This window comes from Spodoptera frugiperda, chromosome 26 (assembly GCF_023101765.2).
Source record: "Spodoptera frugiperda isolate SF20-4 chromosome 26, AGI-APGP_CSIRO_Sfru_2.0, whole genome shotgun sequence".
NCBI classification, from domain to species: domain Eukaryota; kingdom Metazoa; phylum Arthropoda; class Insecta; order Lepidoptera; family Noctuidae; genus Spodoptera; species Spodoptera frugiperda.
Genome location: NC_064237.1, coordinates 9,367,508 through 9,388,750, shown reverse-complemented (window position 1 = coordinate 9,388,750; position 21,243 = coordinate 9,367,508). Strand labels below are relative to the sequence as shown.

At 36.0% G+C, this 21,243-nt stretch overlaps 4 protein-coding genes across 5 annotated transcripts in view; 2 read left to right on the top strand and 2 right to left on the bottom strand.

The window, feature by feature from the left end:
• Nucleotides 1-7,999, top strand: part of LOC118264242 (UNC93-like protein MFSD11) — a 30,744-nt gene extending 22,745 nt beyond the window's left edge. Inside the window, exons 5-8 of the mRNA XM_035576687.2 lie at nt 389-503; nt 2,743-2,868; nt 4,565-4,869; nt 5,936-7,999. Of these exons, the coding sequence (XP_035432580.1) occupies nt 389-503; nt 2,743-2,868; nt 4,565-4,869; nt 5,936-6,151 (762 nt within the window). The 3' untranslated portion in view covers nt 6,152-7,999. The remainder of the gene's footprint in view (nt 1-388; nt 504-2,742; nt 2,869-4,564; nt 4,870-5,935) is intronic.
• Nucleotides 8,000-8,462: 463 nt separating this feature from the next.
• Nucleotides 8,463-9,765, bottom strand: LOC118264167 (transmembrane protein 70 homolog, mitochondrial). The gene is made up of 2 exons (XM_035576583.2): nt 9,190-9,765; nt 8,463-8,963 (listed from the first exon to the last, which is right to left on the bottom strand). Exons 1-2 carry the CDS (start codon nt 9,640-9,642, stop codon nt 8,772-8,774), a joined length of 645 nt encoding a protein of 214 aa, XP_035432476.1. The 5' UTR covers nt 9,643-9,765; the 3' UTR covers nt 8,463-8,771.
• A 518-nt stretch (nt 9,766-10,283) lies between these two features.
• LOC118264194 (uncharacterized) lies at nt 10,284-11,683 on the bottom strand. The gene is made up of 2 exons (XM_035576621.2): nt 11,493-11,683; nt 10,284-10,619 (listed from the first exon to the last, which is right to left on the bottom strand). Exons 1-2 carry the CDS (start codon nt 11,581-11,583, stop codon nt 10,405-10,407), a joined length of 306 nt encoding a protein of 101 aa, XP_035432514.1. The 5' UTR covers nt 11,584-11,683; the 3' UTR covers nt 10,284-10,404.
• Nucleotides 11,684-13,098: 1,415 nt separating this feature from the next.
• The window catches only part of LOC118264195 (meteorin-like protein), a 33,234-nt gene continuing 25,089 nt past the window's right edge, over nt 13,099-21,243 (top strand). For both annotated transcript variants that reach the window (XM_050704787.1, XM_035576622.2), the window contains exon 1: nt 13,099-13,374. In XM_050704787.1, the coding sequence (XP_050560744.1) occupies nt 13,280-13,374 (95 nt within the window). In that variant the 5' untranslated portion in view covers nt 13,099-13,279. The remainder of the gene's footprint in view (nt 13,375-21,243) is intronic.

The window sequence follows — 21,243 nt, the reverse complement described above, 5'->3', positions numbered from 1 at the left end:
TTGACATAATGCATGTAGATATTGCAACTAAACCATGGCCGACTAGATCTTAAATAACATTTTAATCTACCTTGTCACTATTTTTGGTATTATTCAAATACAAATTATTCGAGATGTTGAAAACTTTATGACACGCGACTGGATTCCCTTGATCGTGTTTTCTTTAAAGAGGAATGTTATGAGGTAGTTTCAATGAGGGTCAACGGGAACTTATGTATGGTAAGGCAGTAGGTGGAGCTAATAAAGGCACCATAATTGAATATTTTCAAGTCAAGGCTTTAGCCCTGATTTTGATAGGCCATTGACCCTTACAATGCGGAAGGTTCTTTAAATAAAAGACTTGTTTAGTAGGTCGAATGCAATGTTCATGAAGTAATTTTGTTTCCAGGGCGAGATAGTGACCCATGAAGTGCAAGAAAGTCCCCTGGATGCGTTCAAAGGCGCTTTGAAACTGTTCTGCACCCGCGATATGTTGTTGCTCAGTGTCACTTTCATTTATACCGGTGAGTTACATAATATCAAAACAGTCATTTTCCTCAAGACGTAGGTGTACTAGCTAGTTATGTAAATAGTCCCGTTTTAATAGGGGACTTCCCAGTTATCAAAGAGAGCAGTGGTAAATTCAGTACCTATTATGACAGAGTTTTGAAACCGACTTAGCAAACCCAAGATCTGATCTACGGCAGTTGCATATCACCATTTACCTACTTTTTATGGTATAAGCAGTTAAACGAACTGACGGATCATTCGATGGCAAGCTATCGATGCCGCCCATGGACACCCGAAACACCAGAGGCGTTACAAGTGCGTTACGGGCCTTTTGGGGGTTAGGAATTTAAGGGTTGTTGGGGAATCGGGGATTGGGAAGAATGGGAAGGGTCCGGTAACCTCACCCACACAACGCAAGCGTTGTTTCACGTCAGTTTTCTGTGAGGTCGAGGTATCACTCCAGTTGAGACGGCCCATTTGTGACGAAGCATGGCTCTCCCACATATAAAAACTAAGGAAACTGCATACTTATTTAAAACAGACATGCAAAATTGTTATTGTATGTATGGGAGGTAATCAGCAGATTGATGAGCAGCATGACCTGACCTTTACATTACATCATTTGATTTATGTATGTCGGTTATTGCAGTATTTGTTTACTCCACTAGTTTTTGGTTAAGGACTAACAAAGACCTTCTTTCTGTTTTTTCTTTTTTTAAAAAAGCGTTGCCCCACACTAGGATTTCCTCCTGTGTCGTGGGTGCGTTTACAAACATACAAGTTCACATACACTCCACACCCAGACCCGAAACAACAATTTGTGGATCACACAAAGAGTTGTTCCGTGCGAGAATCGAACCCGCTACCCGTTGCGCGGCAGCCAGTTGCCCAGCCACCGCACCAACCGTGCAGTCGTCAGACCTACTTATTAAATTACTCTTTGAGTGACTATTCCAAGATTTCCAAGAATCTGGGATCATTGACTCCCTGTTACATTCGCTACCCTCACTGAATACTAATGAGTAATCCATTCCGACGTGGTTTCTAAAGGAATCTCTTTTACAATTTTGTGGAGAAAGGCCTTCGATTACTTTGATATTATAATAATACAAAGTTCAAGATTAACTTTGTATCCATTTTTAAGCAAATTGGAAGATTTAGAGTGACATTTGGAATATTGAATGTTTAGAAATGAAGTGCACAAATATATCTCGATAACCTTTATTTTAAGTTTTGGAAACTATATAGCCAGTTCGATTAAACCAACCAATCAGATCACCGAACGCGCTTTAGTTTCGATTACTTTAAACGTAAAGCAAACTCGTACTATGGGTAATGTTATTTTGGCTAACAGTAGTGGCAAAGAGCAGAAATTGTCCAATGAGTTATTTTAATGTGTAAAATGCAATAAACGAAAAATATTTAAATTACTGACGTATTATAAATGTAGTTCCGTAAACAAAGGTCCGTTTACAGAGTACAATATAAATGTTTGCTCCGATTCATTAAAGCGCATCGACAAACCTGTTTACCCAATATATCTGCATGACGCGTAAATGTCAAATACTACCCGACATTTTAATAACATTTCCATTTTAGTGCTCTTGTAAACGTATTCCTTATTGTGTAGTACATAAAGTTAATTTTCCTCTGTCGCAAATTTTCCTTTATGTAGTTTTAACAAATATCTTATGTATGTCTTAGCAGTAAAGTTTAATTTCGTAAGTAAATAAGAAGCCTTTGAACTAGTAGCCTAACTAACGACATCGGTCAAATAGAGGTGGATGAGATTAAAAGGTCGCTCAAATTCGATTTTCGCGGCATGTAATGTGTTCCGCGCGCGCCTCAAAGAGCCATCAGACCACCAAAGATGGGGCCCAGTAGGGCTGATGCCTAATCCGGAGGTGCGGACTACCTACTTAGGTGGAGTGTGTGCGGTTTACCGGGGCTCGTGCTTGAAAAGCAGGAGTAGGAATGGGGTGGTATTTAGTCAGTAAGAGAGGAAGTGTCAGAACACTCCCTCTGGCTTCGCCCTGGCGAGAGAAGTCATTAGATGATTTTTCCCCCTTAAAAAAGCATCTAATTGTCCTGATGTTTTATTTTTTGTGGGTGGCCTGTGTTAATGCGTCTACTATATTTCTATAAGACATGTAATTCTATAAGTTAATTGTTATAGGATAATTTTGCTACTTGGGTTTACACTATATTAGGCTTTATGTTACATATCTATAATGACGTTTTTCCTATTTCCAGGCGTGGAACTGTCCTTCTTCAGTGGCGTGTACAGTCCCAGCATTGGTTTCACGCTGTCTATGGGCGAGAATGCTAAACAGTTGGTGGGCTTGTCAGGCGTCTTCATTGGTATGGGAGAGGTGCTCGGTGAGTGTGACGTCACGTTTTATTGTGTATTTCTTGTAGGCACGCCTGTACGTTGAGCTATTATTGCCGTTTAATACATTTTCAACTTTATGTACGTTGTGATAGAGTGGAATGTCTATTGGAGAAGTTTTGATTTGACTTTATAGCGTTCTGCTGAGTGGTATATAGTTATTTGAGGTGTACCTAGTGTATTAATAAGGGTATTGTATATTTGTATTTATCAATGCTTACATACATGAAATCATATGGAATTGCATTAGTGCGACAAAATTTATTTGAGCATTTTCATCCTAAATGCTGTGTCAATAAAGTTCAAACTGAATTAACTAAGAGTCTATAAGTATAAAACCTTGTTTGTATATCCTTTTAAACATATCTATTAATCTCATCAATACCAGTTACAAAAAACCTTTTAACATTTGATTAATCTTTAGATATGACTTACTAATTACCTTTCATTGTCCACTTTGGTTTAGCAATATTGGTATTGGGCAATTGAATATAGTATTAGATAGATAAAGATTAAAGATTAATTCTGTCCTTCTTCAGCGGCGTGTACAGTCCCAGCATTGGTTTCACGCTGTCTATGGGCGAGAATGCTAAACAGTTGGTGGGCTTGTCAGGCGTCTTCATTGGTATGGGAGAGGTGCTCGGTGAGTGTGACGTCACGTTCTCTTTATTGTATATTTCTTGTAGGCTGTATGTTGAGCTATTATTGCCGTTTAATATATTCTCAACTTTATTGCCGTTGTGATAGAGTCGAATGTCTATTGGAGAAGTTTCAATTTGACTATATAGCGTTCTGCTGAGTGGTATATAGTTATTTGAGGTGTACCTAGTGTATTAATAAGGGTATTGTATATTTGTATTTATCAGTGCTTACTTATATGAAAGAATATGGAACTGCATAAGTGCGACAAAATTTATTTGAGCATTTTCATCCTTAATGTTGTGTTAATAAAGTTCTAACTTAATTAACTAAGAATCTATAAGTATAAAACCTTGTTTGTATATCCTTTTAAACATATCTATTAATCTCATCAATACAAGTTACAAAACAAACCTTTTAACATTTGATTAATCTTTAGATATGACATACTAATTACCTTTCATTGTCCACTTTGGTTTAGCAATATTTGTATTGAGCAATTGTATATAGTATTAGATAGATAAAGATTAAAGTTTAATTCTGTTTACACTTACGTAATTGTCTTAAGCTATAACCCAAGGATAGATAAATAATGAGTTGACACACATATGCATAAATAATATAATTAATGTTGTTGCATGCAATAAAATTTGAACTTTATATTAATGCACATAAACACTATTATTTTATACGAGTATCTCTACTACCTATGTTCTTATACATACATACATATCGTCGCGCCTTTAATCCCCGAAGGGGTAGGCAGAGGTGTACACTATGACACATAATGCCACTGTACAATGTACACCCACTTTTCACAATTTATGTTGTAAGTTCCATGTAATAGGTGGTGAGCCTATTGCCATATAGGTACCGGGCACATTTCCAGACTCCATACTACTACTTGAGAAATTTTCAAAAATCCGAAAAAAGCCCAGTAATGTTTTGCCCGACCCGGGAATCGAACCCGAGACCCTTTATCCGGCAGTCGCACTTGCGACCAACGCGGCAGTCTGTTCTTATACTCAATACCAATTTTTGTTACAGGAGGTGCTCTATTCGGTATTCTCGGATCAAAGACAACTCGTTGGGGCCGCGATCCGATCGTCATCATGGGCTACTTCATCCATTTAGGCAGTTTCTTCCTAATCTTCATCAATCTACCGACCGTTGCTCCATTCGGAGACACCAACGAGGTTTCCTACATCACGCCTTCACCTCAGCTTGCGATGTTCTGCAGTTTCCTACTAGGATTCGGAGACGCATGCTTCAATACCCAGATATACTCAATTTTGGGAGGCAACTACTCAGACAACAGTACCTCAGCGTTCGCACTGTTCAAATTTACTCAGGTGAGTTCTTTGTGTTGCTCTTGAGTTCAATATCCCTTTTTGGTGTAGACTAAGTGCAAGATTTAATTCAAAGTAAATTTGTTTATGAAGGTCATGTTTTCAAGTACTAAGTGCTAAAGATGCCTTTATTAGTGTTTGATGTTAGCATTACATGTGCTAATAATACCAACAAGCATTTTTTGGAAGTTGTGAAAATAATATCTGTGCCCTTAGTACGAGTTTGTTTTACGTTTAGCTTTTAGTGCTTTGATTGGTTGGTTTATTCGAGCCGGCCAATCAGAGCGTTGAAAGCGCTCTCATTTCGTTTACTTTTAACACAAAGCAAAATCGTACTAAGGCTGCTGATTGAACGGTCGAATAAACCAACCAATCACTACTGTTTCTAAAATTGTCTGTCGGTTGCAAAGTGTAGACTCGAACAGAATAATGAGATAATAATTTCAATTATTTAATTCGATTTCTCAAATATACTTCTTTTTACTTACGTCACAAACAATAGACTATTGAATAGTTTATTTATGTGAGTGAGTTATAGAGGAAAAATCTTGTTTTGTTGCCAATCAGTACCTATAGCGATAACCTTCTACGTACGGAAGTTAAATAAAAGAGGATGTAATACTAAGTATCTACACGTGTCGCATGATAAGCAATTATGTGACCTAGGTACATATAAAAAAGGTGCATAATAAATTGCACTAAGGCTTGAGACACTCATTATTCTGTCATATAAATAGGTCTTGGAGTTTATCAATCGACTTTTAGGTACCTACTATGTGGTTATGAGTAATAATTAATTATTATTATAAAACAATTGATTAGCGCTACACAATTGCATAAAATCAATTGTTGCTTTCAATGTACAACGAATGCATTCGAATAAAAAATTTGACTTTACCTACTTAAAAGTGAAATATATAGGGTTTATTTTCATTATTTTCCCCTTTTCTACAGTTAAACATCAATTGATTTACTTGTATAAAAGATAGGTGTTTAAATGTTATGATGATATGACGATTTACGCCCTGCATAAACAACATCTTCTAATAATTATTTCCTTAACTTCCAGTCCCTAGCAGCGGCAGCCTGTTTCTTCTACTCGTCAAAGGCGCTGCTCTCCGTACAGCTGATGATTCTAGGCGTCCTAGCGACACTAGGTACTGCCTGTTTCTGCCGCGTTGAATGGGCCGCTAGAGCTCGCGCGCGCGCCCTCGCGGTTGACGCCGACGACAAGTCCTCACCAACCACACACGCTCTCGCAGACAACGGACTACATTACGACTGAATGAACGATACAGCCAGTGGCGGATTACACATGCGCGAGGCGCGTAGCAAATTCTAATTAAGGCTCCCTCGATCTTATAAGTTCTACAGTCAAGCAGTGTGTTTGGGGCCGGTAGTACTGAGGGTATTTTGCTTTGCTAGATGGCGCTAATGATGCGTTACGTCTTGTTCCTCCAATAACTTAACATTAAATAATTGTATATTGGACAAAATATCTTATTTAGGTACCATTAGTTGCTCTGGTGGCCTATAACACGATAACCCTCACACTACTCTTACCACATTGTTAATCCGGCACTGGATACAGCCTAATCTTACTGATTTTAGATACAGTTTACTTACTACATTTATTTTGTTATGAGTTTGTATCTATATTGTGGAAGTAAACTAAAACTCGAATATTGCATTACAACCACTTCTTTGTAAATAGGTGTTGCATCCTAACTTAAAGTTTGGCTAAGACGTGTTTCTGTCACCTTTATGTTTGTTTTCTGTATTCACAAAATAGAGGCAGGAATATTTTCTTAGTCAAAGTACTATAAAAAATATTGTATCTCGGTTTAAAAAAATACAATGAGTAATCTTGATGTTTCTAAAATCATTAATTTAAGGCTTGTGTGATATATGACGGAAATATCGGCTGACTACTGGACAGTCTTAGAAAGATTTGTACATAAGAGTAAAATTATTATTTTAAGGAAAAATAATTTAAATTTAACCTATAAATTATAACAAAAATGTGTACAATCGTCGTCAGAGATTATAAATATTGTCTATGCGCCTGCACGATTTTACTGAATGAGTTTTAACTTTGGAAAAAACCGTTACGTTTTAAATATAGAAGTGCAAGCGCGTTGACGATTTAAATGTCGTTATTTGGTAGACCTAATTTTAACACGAATTTTAAATGAATTATTGTGAAGTATTGATATTGAATATCTTTTACACATAGTATTCAAAATAAAATTTGTCAAACGTAATAAATAATATCAATTAATTGTATGTACGGAAGTATTAAATACTATGTTCTATGTTAGACTAAATTTCTGATTGAATTTAAAGAAATATAATTACGAAAACAATCCCTAAGTTGGCTGTGTCAGATGTAATAATCTCCAAATGTTTGTAGGATTATTTATTATAATCCTTTACCATGGATAATTTAATGAGAATAATGATATTGTTTCATTCATTGCTAATGGTTGGCATGTAATGTAGATTGTAAGCAAAATACAGCAAGCTTTAAAGTGAGGGATGTGTGTAGATGTGGGTGACTGTACTCACTGAATGAAACAGGGAATTAAATAGTTGATTTTACTTTTTTATAAACCTCTATAGTGCATTTTGTTTTGATTCCATCAATAATGAAGTGATTAGAAAGGTATATGTATATCTATGTATGGAAGGTGATGTGTGGTGCTCTACTCACGGCGCAGTGAGCGTAAATTATATTTTTTATAAAAATAAATATATCTTATGTATATTACGTAGATGGAAACTATGAAATTGTTTAAGGACATCTAGTCACAAAACTTGAGGCGTATAAATGAAATCATGGAACTTTAAATCGACTATTGTATAATACATTCAAAGATGACATTCCATATTATATTGTTTTTATCAATTTTATTCTAGTTTTTAGTTATTTAGTATAATTTTATATTTTGTTATTTTTTATTTTCATGCTTTTAATTTAACATTCCGTTTTGTCTACCTAGATGCCTATCTCAAATTAATAGTATTCCCTGCAGTTACTATCTAGTCTTATTTCCCTATTCTAAAATAACAGTTGACTATACTTTTAAACATTTCATGAAATTATATGTGAAATAAAGTATTTTAATAACTATTCTGATTGTTTCAAACATTTTAACACCCAATATCTATCTATCCTGATCTATCTAACCTGTATGAAAAAAATATGATATTGAATTGATCTTGTAGGAGCGACAATCACTCCCCTCCCCAACTCCTCATTCCCAAACAGTCCTCAAATTCCCAACACACCAAAAGGCTGGCAATGGACTTGTAACGGCTCTGATGTTTAGGGTGATGGAGGCGCCAAATCACTATTAGGTGATCTGTATTATTGATTTACAAGCTTATCTCATAAAAAAAAACCCCAGAAGGATCCTTGCTGGAAGATGCCTTTAAGTATGTGAAAATCTCTTATTGTATGATTTTTTATATGGCACTATGTTTTATGTGCTTTAAACACTTTTGACTATTTATCTCAAAGAGAGGAGCATATTCTTTTTAAACCATTTTTCTATTTTAATAGAGGGAGTTATACTAACATTAAAACAACTCTATAACTACTTAACAACTTTATAATTATTTTACTAAACAGTAACTAAAAAAATACAAAATAATGTTACAACATTTCTATGAATTTCCTGACATACACGCTAGGCCCAGCAGCCTGGCTAGGCCTAACTTAAGTTACAGAAGTCAGTTCCCTCTTTCGTCAAGTTAACAAATTTTGATGGTGAATAAATAAACAAATACATAAAAAAATACAAATACATATGGTGTGTGTGCGAGTCACTGAGTGTGTTACTGAGTAACTATGATAAACTTGACAATAAATATATTATATACATAAAAACAAATGCCTACACCTATTTACTTGAGCCTTCACTACTGTCTCCAAGTTTGAAGTCCATAGGTTTGTCGTAGCCCATCATCTTGGCATAGTGCAGGGGATCATTGAAGTGCCTCGCTTCTATGAAGAGAGGTGTTCCTTTAGCTTTCAATGTGGTGAACATCCCGGGGATTTCTGGTACCTCCACATCTTCCACTTTGAAGTCCAGCTGCAAGTAATATTTTAGTTAAAGCTTAGTTGCTAGAGTTTGTTCTTAGTAAATGGAATTAAAAAAAAGAAAATTCTTTTAAGACTTTAAATTAAATATGTATTTTTATTATCAAGTAAAATGAAAAATGTTACCAAATCAGAATGGAGGGATCTTATTACACTAATAGGAATTATCTTAGAGGTCATAATGAGGACTATAAAAGACGTCAGTAACATATACATACCTTTTTCTTCGCTAAAAAGAAGTTTATAGTGGAAGCAGTGTATGTTGATGTTGTAGGGTCGTAATGTATTTCTGTTACATACTTCTTGGTGATAATGTGAAGTAAAACAGGCGTCACGAATGTGAAGAAACCCACTACTGAGCAAATAGCGACGAGGAGCGAGGTACTGCCTATCGTTGCGGCTTCTTTAATGATTATAGGTTGTGCCAATAAGCCCGCTGCACTCGAGCTCAACGAAAACACTTTTACACCCTTAATCTGCGGCGTCAGTGGACCTTTGTATATACACTCTAACTTGTTATCCTCCTCAGTTAATTTCACCGCATAATTCCTACTCAAAATACTAGTACAGCTGTTAATGGCCTTTAATTTAGAGGTTATTTGTTTCTGTATGAGAGGTTGAATGAGTATTTTACTTTGACCGAACGCAGTTTGTCCACAAAAACGTAACATTTTGCTTAATATTATTAGTAGTTTCACTTAATAAATTACACCGCAAATCAAAGAATCAATGCCATTGATTTCGGGCAAAACAAATGTCATTACTATTTTTGAATTCTGACAGTCACATGTCACATTTTACAAGTTAGTGTCAAGATGACATTACACTGACATGGACGTTAGAAACTACGTTCAGAAATTTCAAATATTAGTCAGGCTTATAGATGGGCTTTTTTAATTTTATATTCGGATAAACATTCGTTGTAAAACTGGATAGATTATTTATCCAAAAAAGTGGATCATCATCATCAGCCGGAAGACGTCCACTGTTGAACAAAGGTCTCCTTAGTCCTCCACGTAGAACGAAAAGAGCCTCCACCTGCATCCACTAGCTCCCCACGAATCTGACGATGTCGTCGGTCCACATAGTGAGAGGTCTGCCCACGTTGCGTCTTTCGGTCCGCGGTCGCCACTTGATTACTTTCATGGCCCAGCGGCCATCAGTCTTTCAAGCGACGTGGATACACAGTATTTATGGAAAAATCGTTCATCTCTAGTCAAGCTCGAGACTTGAAAGCATTAGAAATGGGAATTTAACAAACCTACCTAATTTCTTTATAAAATAAGACAAAATTGCTTTTTTCATCAGTTATTTAATAACAAAAATCTTGACTGAGTCTAATTGTAACTCATTACATCTAGGTACTTAAATCTAATGATGACATTGTGTGCACTAACATTAATTATTTATCAGTTTGCTACTTAACAAAAATTTTACACCATATGTTTTGTTGGACAATTGTCTACATCATAGCAGAAACCGGTTTCCGTGTCCAGCACAAGAGGATCAGGACAGTCACATCTTGAAAATCCGCAAACGGTCCCAACAAGCATTTGTTCTGGATGCTCGCAAGTTTTTTGAGCTGGCCAATATGATGCTGAGCAGTTGCTTTTTCTTTGGATCATCCATTCTGGGCAGATATCAACACCTGGAATAAGAAATTCAAATAATTAGGGATACATGTGGATCTTTCTGATATTGTTTGTATATTATAATTATAGACATTCTTATGGTTATCTAAATGGAGAATCAACTAGTACCGATTTCATTCTTTATAACTTAGGTACATCGATTGGTCATTAAACTCGATACCTACTGCTAATGAGAATTTAAAATTATAGTAACTACTTAGGTTCCTAATAACGAAACCGTCTAACTAGATAAATTTAATGGTGATACGATTGAGTGAATACTTGCAAATGATATTCCTATGTAAAATAATGACAATGTTCACGAAATAAAAAATGTATCACTGAACGACCACCGTGAGAGTTGAGAGTTAATGATCGTCTTAAGCTAATCGTTTCTTACGGCATTTATCCAACAGACATAGACAAATGTGGTGATTAATGTAAGCAGTCAACGTTACGCTTGTGTAAGTAGCTATAATTTAGTTATAATTACACATATTACAAAGGAGTGCTAATTCAGAAAGATTTGAGCAAGTAGGGCTAATGCCACAACTCGGAGCTGGTTCCTGGGTTACTGGGGCTCCGGTTCGAAGCAGGAATAGGCACGGTGTGGTTGTTAGTCAATAAGAGTCTTTCTGACACTCCCTCACGCCACACTCAAGGCGGGCTGATGCCCAACCCTCAGCGGTGGGCGTCCTAGCAGGTTACTGGGGCTCCGGTTTAAGGCAAGAAAGAATAGGAACGGTGTGGTCTTTAGTCAATAGAAGAGTCTGTAGAAGAACACCAAAGGCGGGAGAAGTTATTGGACGACTTTTCCACTAAATAGGAATCTTAGGAAAAATTTAAAAAGGAAAATGATGCAGTTAGATATGGAGCACTAATAAACTCACATGTATTATTATGCCACAAGCACATATTCACAGACGATTTATTGTACGACGCAACCAAACTCAGACCGAACAAGACGAACGCGACGATCATATTGACTAGATCCAGTACACTAGCTGTATCACACACTTAGTCTTTCTTTTATAACAAAACGCTAAAGAGCGAACAAAATAATATTTATAAAGTTTAATTAATGGAACAATGCTAGTCAAGCTCGACAATAGCGCTTTGTCTATTTTACGTCGAGACAATGAATGCGTTTATAATATTCAATTGATTTAAAACACTGATGCGATGTGTAATTGTACCTAGCTTTATTCAAAGAATCAATAAATTGAAATCATTGTCAATCGATTTAAAAATTATGTGTAAGTAACACAACATTCTTAAGATCCTAAGAACACTGACGTCGAAATGTCTGCTATTTTCCATGCTAAATGATTTTCTATTTCTAGCTAGGGCAAATACTTAGGTAAGTACGTAGGTATATCTTCTAGCTGTGTCATATAGTGACTTATTTTTGTTAAAGTGAGATAAGGGGTCGATTCATTGGCCTAAACAAGCACAAGTGAATGGCGACAATGCGGCTATCTACTAGCCGAGCAAACACTGCCTATTGATTTAGTTTATCTGTTCGCAAACAAGGCGCGCGCGCCCTCAAGCACGGACGAAACACATCGACGTGCCATGCATCGAATATACCACAAATACTATAAAAGAGACCGTACGACCCTAACATAAATCTCTACTTTCCTAAAAACCATATTTCTTTGATCTTTTCTCTTGCAAAACGTTTGATTCTGGGTACCGATATCTATCTCCGGAATAACTTCATTTTATTGACACATTCGCCCTCAGATTAAAGATAAAAAAATTAAAGACCATGAGCATTATTTGCTAAAACGATTATTTAGCTATTAATTAGTCGAGTCCCCTTTATATCGATGCGCAGAATTTACCCCAAAAGCATAGAACCGTTTAAAAAAATGAGGATGTGCCGACTCACGACCTAAAGGACAGGTAATTATAACTTTCGAAATATGATCTATATCTTTTAATGTATTTTAACTTAAAGGTTAAAAGAATAATTATCATTATCTACCTGTGCAATACTTTACGAAATATCTCTTATAATTATTACTATTTGCTGTTTTTGATTAATGGCTCTTAATTATCAACGTAAGGAACAATTTTTCGCATTTCTATTCTCATAATGACTAGGTAGGTTATGTGCCTAATAATCTTTTGCTGGCTATTATTATTGTAAAGTAACTAGTTAAGTTAGTAACCTTGTTATTTAAATGCGCAAATAAATAAAACTATCGCGAATATTTTAAATATACAAAGTTACTCTCAAAGTTAACCTCGCAGATAATACGGTAAACCTTTCCCGCCAATTCTAAAAGCCCTCGAAAAGCTTATCAGGCCTTTCCAAATAGATTTGAATCATCATGTCATTGAAATAAAGTTCATATTGGAACGATACGGACAGCAATATTATGGAAAGAGATAGTCTATTATCTGTTTCTTTTCGTTAGAATGTTGTTATATCTGTCTCTTTTACTCGTTGAAGTAAATGAGTGTCCAAGAGGTTTTGTCTCTATCGGTGGGTAGTTTAGTCGAGTTTCTGAGTTGGTGAAGCGTTGTCGCGTTGTTGCATTCGCGGGCAAGTTTGTTTACTTTTGTAAAGTAACTGAATAACTATGGAACTTACATAGACAGTTCGTTTTCAAGTGATGTGATTGAAGCAGTGTTTTAATTGGTACTATTGTATTTTAATTTGTTAAAAATGGAGATGAGGCGATTATTTTGGACAATATTTTTGGGAGTTTTATGCAGAGCGGAGGCGGGTATGATGGGTGATCAGTGCGACTGGACTGGCAGGTATGTTGATGTTGAAACCTCTATTGTTTGGCACACTTTTTTTTAATTTATGAATTTGAATATAGAATCGATCAATCAACTAATTACTTGCATAGTTAATTGCGTATTGTTGTAGCATTAAAACGTTTTGCTTGTAGAAAGTTTCTAGCGCTTTTCAAACTTGTTGACATAGTTAGCGCCTTAATTAATATTTCTGAATTTATATTGTTTGCTTTAATCTTGAATTTATGCATATTTATAAGGCATTTGTGTGTTTTCGTTTATCTATCATCGAAATTAAATATTTAAGTAAGCTTATATGATTTACTTAACCCGTTTATTAAGTAAAAGAATGCACTAAGTATACATACTTTTTATAGTAAGATTGAATTTTTGCATATATCCGTGTAAGTCCACTCAGAATAAATCTCGACCAGAAGCCCTACAATTAATATTATAATTTGTACAGATGTTTAATAACTCGTTAAAGTTTGTTTGTTTGGATGTTTGTCCGTTAATTACGCTGAAACTACAGAACGGATTTTGATGAAATTTGGTATAGGTACGTACAGGGTATGCGCTGACTTTGGTGATAGGATACTTTTTATCCTACGAAGCTAGAAGGAAAAGCTAGTTAAAAATACATAAATTATGTAAGTCCTTTAAAATGTAAGAATTCAAAACAGTATGGCGAATCCGTGCGGAATTCATCCGATTCAAAAAATATAAACAATCCTACCCCGAGGCGATACATTGTTCGAGTTCGAGCCAATTTTCTTAATCAAGCCACATTTTATTACCATATCATTATTTGCGATCGCGTGTCCTACGATATTAACAAACCTTTTTATGCTTTTTCAAATGAATCATTCAACGAATAAGTTGGTACCACGAGAACACGACAGTTTTATCATAACTACCTATAGCGGTCGCCTGAAGGTACCACCTCTTATAATTTGAATGTAAATTTTGATGTTATCTCTAAACCTTCGATCAACAATACCAACTAGATATCGGGTCGGCGCAAAAATACGTCTCGATAAATAACAGCTCACTTGAGACGTGAGCTCTTATTTTGTTTAGTTCGCTTGTAACACGGCCAATGTAAACACGTTTCACAATGCCGCAATGTGTATTCAAGAGTTGCAAAAATAATGCCCGAAAAAGCAATTTAACGGCCGGAGTGTCTTACTTTCGGTAACTACATGTAAATTAAGTTATATTATAATTTTTAAACTAACAAATAATATTTAATTTTGAACAAAATTACCGATTTTAAATCACCACTACAAACGTTTGGCCAAGATCGGCCAATACGTGCCCAAACTTTTGTGTAACAGAACAGTAGACGCATGGAGTAGATTTATGTTGTAGGTAATAATTTAAAATAATTTGTTACTAGAACTTTCAAATAGGTTAATGCTACTTTTGTGTCTGTTTTTTTGGACTCTCATTAGATAGTTACTTATTTCTTTTTTTTTTAGTTTTCCTAGCAATCCGTTTACGTGGGCAGAATGTCCATTTTAATTTACGCAATATTATTTCTGTAAACTAGACTTGTGTTTTTTGTTTGTTTACAATTCTTTTTCCAAGTGATATTTTTTTGTTGAGACTTATGTAATGATTTCAGTAACTTATTCGCTCCTTTGCTACTACATTCGCACCTTTGCATGTGATTAACTGAGGAAAATAATAAGTACTAGCTTTTGCCCGCATTTCATCGCTCCCGCTCTTCCCTTCTCCAACATACTTTACTCTACAATACAATTTATTATAGGATTAAAACAATTAAAATTAAAACGGTGTAAGTATACATAAGTATGTATAATAACAAACGTAATACCCAAAACATACATAATTTTAACTAAACTTTTACGTTCATATTATAAATTATTTTAGTGTTGAACGCGACTCCATACCTCCTGTAGTAATATTCGACAAAGCAAACTGACACGAAACAAAACGCTGTAGCTCACAAGGCCGTGACAGGAAATAGTACTTTATTTGTTGCTCTTTAAAGTTGATTTTACACTTAATGTTATTTGACTTATGTCTTTTCATTTCTAAGTGACAGAATAGGTTTATTGCTTTTGTTACGAAAGATAGTAAGTGTAAGATAATATTTTGAAGATTTGTGACTTTATTACTAGGTGCGATGGTTGAAATTAGGTTAAACTTAAAACTGTTTTAAAACTTTTCTCTTAGTACGTTAAAAACAAATGCAGCTATATAGGTATAAATTCACGCGGACAGCATTTGGCTTTGATTTTGTATGTGACCCGTTATCTAGTTGGTATTGTTGATCGAAGCTCTAAACACAATATTTTATTAAACTCGAACGTGCTATAGGGAGCTATTAGCGTGACAGCTGATTATGTAGTATGGGCTCCATAATTATAAATCAATTGCTTGGGTACCTGTCTTAACCCATTAACCGCCAAAATAAAACTAAAAAAAATATTAATATGAATTGTTTATTTTATTACTGCGTAGACATAAAATAAACTATAAATCAACATAAAAATCGAAAATTATAATTTGGGTCCGTTTTGAGGGGGTGTACCCAACTGAGTACAGCGGCGTATTATGTGTGAAAAAATTCAAAATATTTTTTTTCTACACACAATGTTTTTAGACATTTTTTACTTCGCCACCTTCTTCCTCATCTGTGACAACGCTTTTTTTTTGAGGGGGGAAAATCATCCTATGACTTCTCCCGCCTCGGGCGAGGCGAGAGGGAGTGTCAGACTCTTACTGACTAAAAACCACCCCGTACCCACTCCTGCTTTTCGAGCCGGAGCCCCCGTAAACCTAAAGCTAGGTAGTCCAAAGCTCCGGATCATCAGCCCTACTGGGCCCCATCTGTGGTGGTTTTAGTCTGTTTTAGTGTGATGGCTCTTTGAGGCGCGCGCAGAACGTGACGCTGCACGCACGGGTCTAGTTCTGGTCGAGCAACGGGCTATCCTTGCTCACCGTCCGCAGACCTGAACTTACGGTAAGATCGTCCCGCGATCTCCGACTCCCGGAGTGTCTCTCGCGACGGCTGGGGCATGAGGAGGTTAGTTCTCTCACGCGCCCCGACTCCTTAGCTAGCAGGACTGCTTCGCAAAAGGAGGAGACGGCATCCCAGTCCCCCTTACTTCGTACCATGGTCTGAACCAATACCGGACGCGAGAGGTCGCCGTCGCCGACCACATCCCTGAGGATACGTCGGTGCTCAGCCCATGCAGAACACACCGCCACCGTATGCTCCACCATGTCCTCCGGGCGGTCCTCACAGTGATATCTGTGACAACGCTGGGTGCTGGTAGTATGACAGCAAAGTGGCATCCGGAATCACTGTCACTATATTCTAAATTATTGTTAACTGCTTCCTCTATCCCGCTGTAATGATCAGAAACGTTAAATCGTTTCGAAATCATTATCACTCAAATCTGAAACAAAAGATAATCGTTATACAGATTCGGCCGCTGTACCCAATTAGGTACAGTACGGTTCCATGCTCAATTACAATGTAAATATATGAAACAAAATATTTATTTAGTATTTCATGTAAAAATCATTCTATATACTATAAAAACAATAAATAAAATATAACATTTTCTTTACGCTAAACTTAAAAAAAAATATTATTCAGTACTTACCTCTATGTACAATTATAGTACGATGTTCAAATCCTCACAGATACAGATTTCAAAAATTTTATCGGCATAAACTGTAATTATTTCGAAGTACTGTTCCTATTGACCACTACAACGAGCAGTAACAGCAGCAATAAGTAAAAATAATTACAACTTTTGTCAATTGTTTCACTGTACCCAATCAGGTACAGAGGCGCCATATGGGTTAAGTAGGTGGTTAAGTAACTTCGCAACTCTTTTGATTCGTTACTTTAACATGATTAATCAGATGAATGCCAATTAATTACTTTTGCAAATTAATGCAAATTAATTACCTTTGCAAATTAATTTGGTTATTCCCTACAATAGGATAGATGAGTAATTCTTATTTTAATGTCCGTTTTGTAGATTATTTTAAAATATTTGACACGTACCTATTTTTCATTTTCTTACGGAAGCAAAATACTTTTGTAGCCATATTGATTTTAAATATCGTGCGACGTCTCCTCTCGGTACGTTTTATACGTTTCACAACTTTGATTCGTTTTATATAAGATTTTTTTTCTTATACGACCGAATAAAAAAAACTACGTGTTTAATATTTTTTCATTACCTAACCGGCGGACTAAATAGATTTTTATACCCCGTTATCAACCCTATTCTCGTAATATGTAGTATCTATCTACTTACATACCTTAGTAAGTTGAATATGTAAACACTATTAAAATTACTTATTGACAATAATTACGAGACATAATACACCCAGATAAGGATCCAAGTTCGACTCAGGACTATGATTGATCACGACACGACACAATCGAGTGTACAGCACTAGCTCATTAAGTCCCCACATCGAGTCGAGTAGACTGTATACTCATAATCGATGTACCGATGTCAACATAGAACATTAAAATAAAAATAATTGTTATTGTTAATGGGGCCCGGAAACGATGTCAAATGGGGGCTCGATTACGGAACAAAAATCAACAAGTGGGGTTTCCCTGCAGGGGTGGCGTGGGAAGTCGAAATGGAAACTGTTCTCGCCAACCCTAGCTTGTACTGTATTGTACTACATGACCCTTCCGGCTAAAAGGGTGATTCCGACTCACCCTTGATGTATCATGGCTCTTTATTGGTTTTAGAGTTACGAGATATAGAATTTCCGATTATGTCAATGTTGTTCTGAAATTACGCTTAAAAGTGGATAGACAGTGTCCCAATATAAATTAGGCCGGTTATAATCTGAAATCTGGAATAATAAATAAAATATGTAGACTTGCCACACAAATGTGTTTGACTATTGTGTGGGAAACTGCACACCTAAACTAAAAAACGTAAATATTTTGTTAAAAGCTCATTATTGTATGAAAGTTACACTAAAACATAACCCCTGTTAGTAGGTAGACAAAGTTCCCATCAGATAGTGTTTATTTTTCTAATAAACATATAAACAAACGGGCTACAGATACTTTATACCAGATGAATGCAACTCCATCGGTTTAGAAATAACACCTCGCCGTAAACATTTACATTACTATTAAAACTGCTCTTTTACGACGCGACGAAGTTAACAGAGGTATCAATAAAACCAAGTAAAGAGAGATAAAATACCTGTGCGATAATATCAACGTGCGAGTATACAAAGATCATATTAGCGACGGCAAAGCTATCAATGCAGAACCTGCAAAAAGCAAATTGAGTGTCAATGTACCAGCATCACTGTGAACATTGAGGAGCATTCAAGTTCATACATTAATATTTATTAGGGAGGGCGGAGTGAACCGAGGGGACCGGGATCTGTTTATTATAATATCCTCCTATTATAACGCGTTCGCACGATATGCTCCAATCTGACTGATTGGTTGCTCAAACCTGCTGTATGAACCCTCCATGTCACGGAGCATTATGTCTATGGAAATAAAACTTTGAAATGTGCATGTGAGAATTGGATTTCCTGTAGCTAACGCTTTTAGCTATTCTGCATATGAATTTACCGGAACATCGAGGATAATTCTTAATAGTTAATTTCCATTATTTGAATCAGGATGGTTATGACAAAGTGTATGTAAAACGGATTGACCCTCGTACTGACGTCAAAATGTGCACTGAATTATAATTGGCTAATTAAATTGCCCCACACAAGTGCATCTTAACAACGGATGTGCGTAATGACTGTGACAACTGAACGTCACGAAAAACAAAAGATACATTTGTGCATAACACGCAAAATGAACATACCAAACACTTTAATGTAACACCATTTGTCAAAGTCATGCATAATGAATGAGAAATTCAAAAGTTTAGCCGCTGGGTATACTTTATCAAATTCCACAACTAAACATTTAAAAAGTATTTACAGAGCAGTTTTATCAGTGCCTCCAAATAAGAAAAAAAAACTTTAACAATGTGTCGAAGATATGGCGTAAATGGTTGTAAGGAGATTTTTTTATGCGACTGGCGCCTTCTGACAATATTCTACTACACTATCTGATTTGACTCCCAACAATAGCCAGTGCCACTAAACACTTAAGTGGTCACTACAAAAAATGGTTTACGAATAGCAGTTTAAAATGCGTATTTCACTACTGCTTACCATTTCTTGTGCTAAAATTAATGTGTCGTTAAATGTAGTAGATGGAAGATTTTATGACGAAGACTTAATAATACTAAAAAAAAACTAGTTACATTACTAGTACAATTATTTTTAGACACATTTGAATTGTAAAGGTCTAGGCAACAAATGTGCGATCAAGTATGAGAACGTTTACATAATGACTTTATGGAAAAACCAGATATTAATAATAAGCTGTTTGAAGATGTTTTTTTGGGTATCACATTAAGAGTTCATTAAGGAGTTATTATTTACTTGAGAAAGAATTTGGTATTTATGGACCTTTAGAATAGGTAGGTACATGAATCTTGTTACACTGATTGAATCGGATCCGCAAAGGAAGTTTTTGTTTAAAGTATCATTAGCTACATACGTAGAGCACATACGTAACTATTATTTATTTTAATAACAAACTACTACTGCGGGTATCGCCAATTACACTCCTTGTTGTTCATTGCGATAGTTATCACAATCAGTAACAAAATACATTGTTTTATTTCTGGGAATAAAAAATATGTTTGCGGTTTTACTTCCTGAATTTGACCCATTTATTGGACGTAGTCAACTGCTATTTGCGGATGTCACTATCTCAATATTTGCGTAATGGTCAGCCACGATAAAAACATCAGATGGTGTGTTGTATGGTGGTGGATTGCGAAGCCGCGGGCTCTCACGCTCTCCATATGGTGAGGCGCGTACGCGTTACGCTGTTTTACGATTCCGCCTGTTCCTGGAAGAAGTTCCCGTTCCATATTCTACAAAGGTTCATTATCATTAGTGATTCACATCCACAGCCACGGCTGGGACCGCCCATACAGGACATTTCACATGGGATGCCCATGGGAATTGTGGAATATGTTCGTTACACCGAAAGAAAACAAGCATCACATGTTGCTGGATGAAATCACGGTTATTTTTAAGCGACGATTGTTTTTATTCGCTCGCCAATTGAGGGCAATCAGCGACACGTGTTCCGTTCGAGACGCTCGCCTTAGGCATCTATTGAGCTCGTTGATACAGCGTCTAGTCAAATAAATGATCGTAAAATTGACTTCAGAACAGTACCTTACATTCCTATTTGGAGCACGGAATTAGTTTAATCAGTACAGACTACCAAAGATTGACTTACAAAGTACAGTGACAGAATGTCCCCTTTAGTAAGTAACTAGGAAGGTTACTCAGTTTGATATTCGAATTTGTTCCCAAGATACTTGAAAGACTCTCATTACTACTATCGTCTTTAGCCTCATATCTGCATGTAACTCTACTTACAGAGAATTTTTATTACACTCTCAAGCTCCAATCACAGAGATAATGGGTGCACGTTAGCTGGTCGCTGAAGGGTAATCCAATGCCTGTACCATGTGCCCACTTATCTTTTTGTCGTAAAGTTCGAGAACATTCTGAGAATTGAATAATATCTAACGTTCCCAAGTTTTTTGGCGTTGATTGTTGTAATGATTGTGACCTACATCGATTGGTCTTAGTCACTTCGCTGTAAGGAATCGACTACTTTATTTGAAACTGTTAACTCCATTGTATCTATGAAATAAGAATCTTCGTCTCGGTTAATAACATGTTAATTCTTCAGTATAAAAGCTAATTGTTTCGTTTTCATCGAACACGGCATTCTTTGAATGGAACAGAAGTAATTAACAG

What these genes read in the sequence shown, in the direction of transcription:
- LOC118264194 (XM_035576621.2), bottom strand. Translation starts at nt 11,583, where the DNA reads ATGATCGTCGCGTTCGTCTTGTTCGGTCTGAGTTTGGTTGCGTCGTAC. An exon ending in CTTGTGGCATAATAATACAT is followed by an intron (nt 10,620 to 11,492) that starts GTGAGTTTATTA and finishes TTCTTATTCCAG; the next exon opens with GTGTTGATATCTGCCCAGAA.
- LOC118264167 (XM_035576583.2), bottom strand. Translation starts at nt 9,642, where the DNA reads ATGTTACGTTTTTGTGGACAAACTGCGTTCGGTCAAAGTAAAATACTC. An exon ending in TCTTTTTAGCGAAGAAAAAG is followed by an intron (nt 8,964 to 9,189) that starts GTATGTATATGT and finishes TATTACTTGCAG; the next exon opens with CTGGACTTCAAAGTGGAAGA.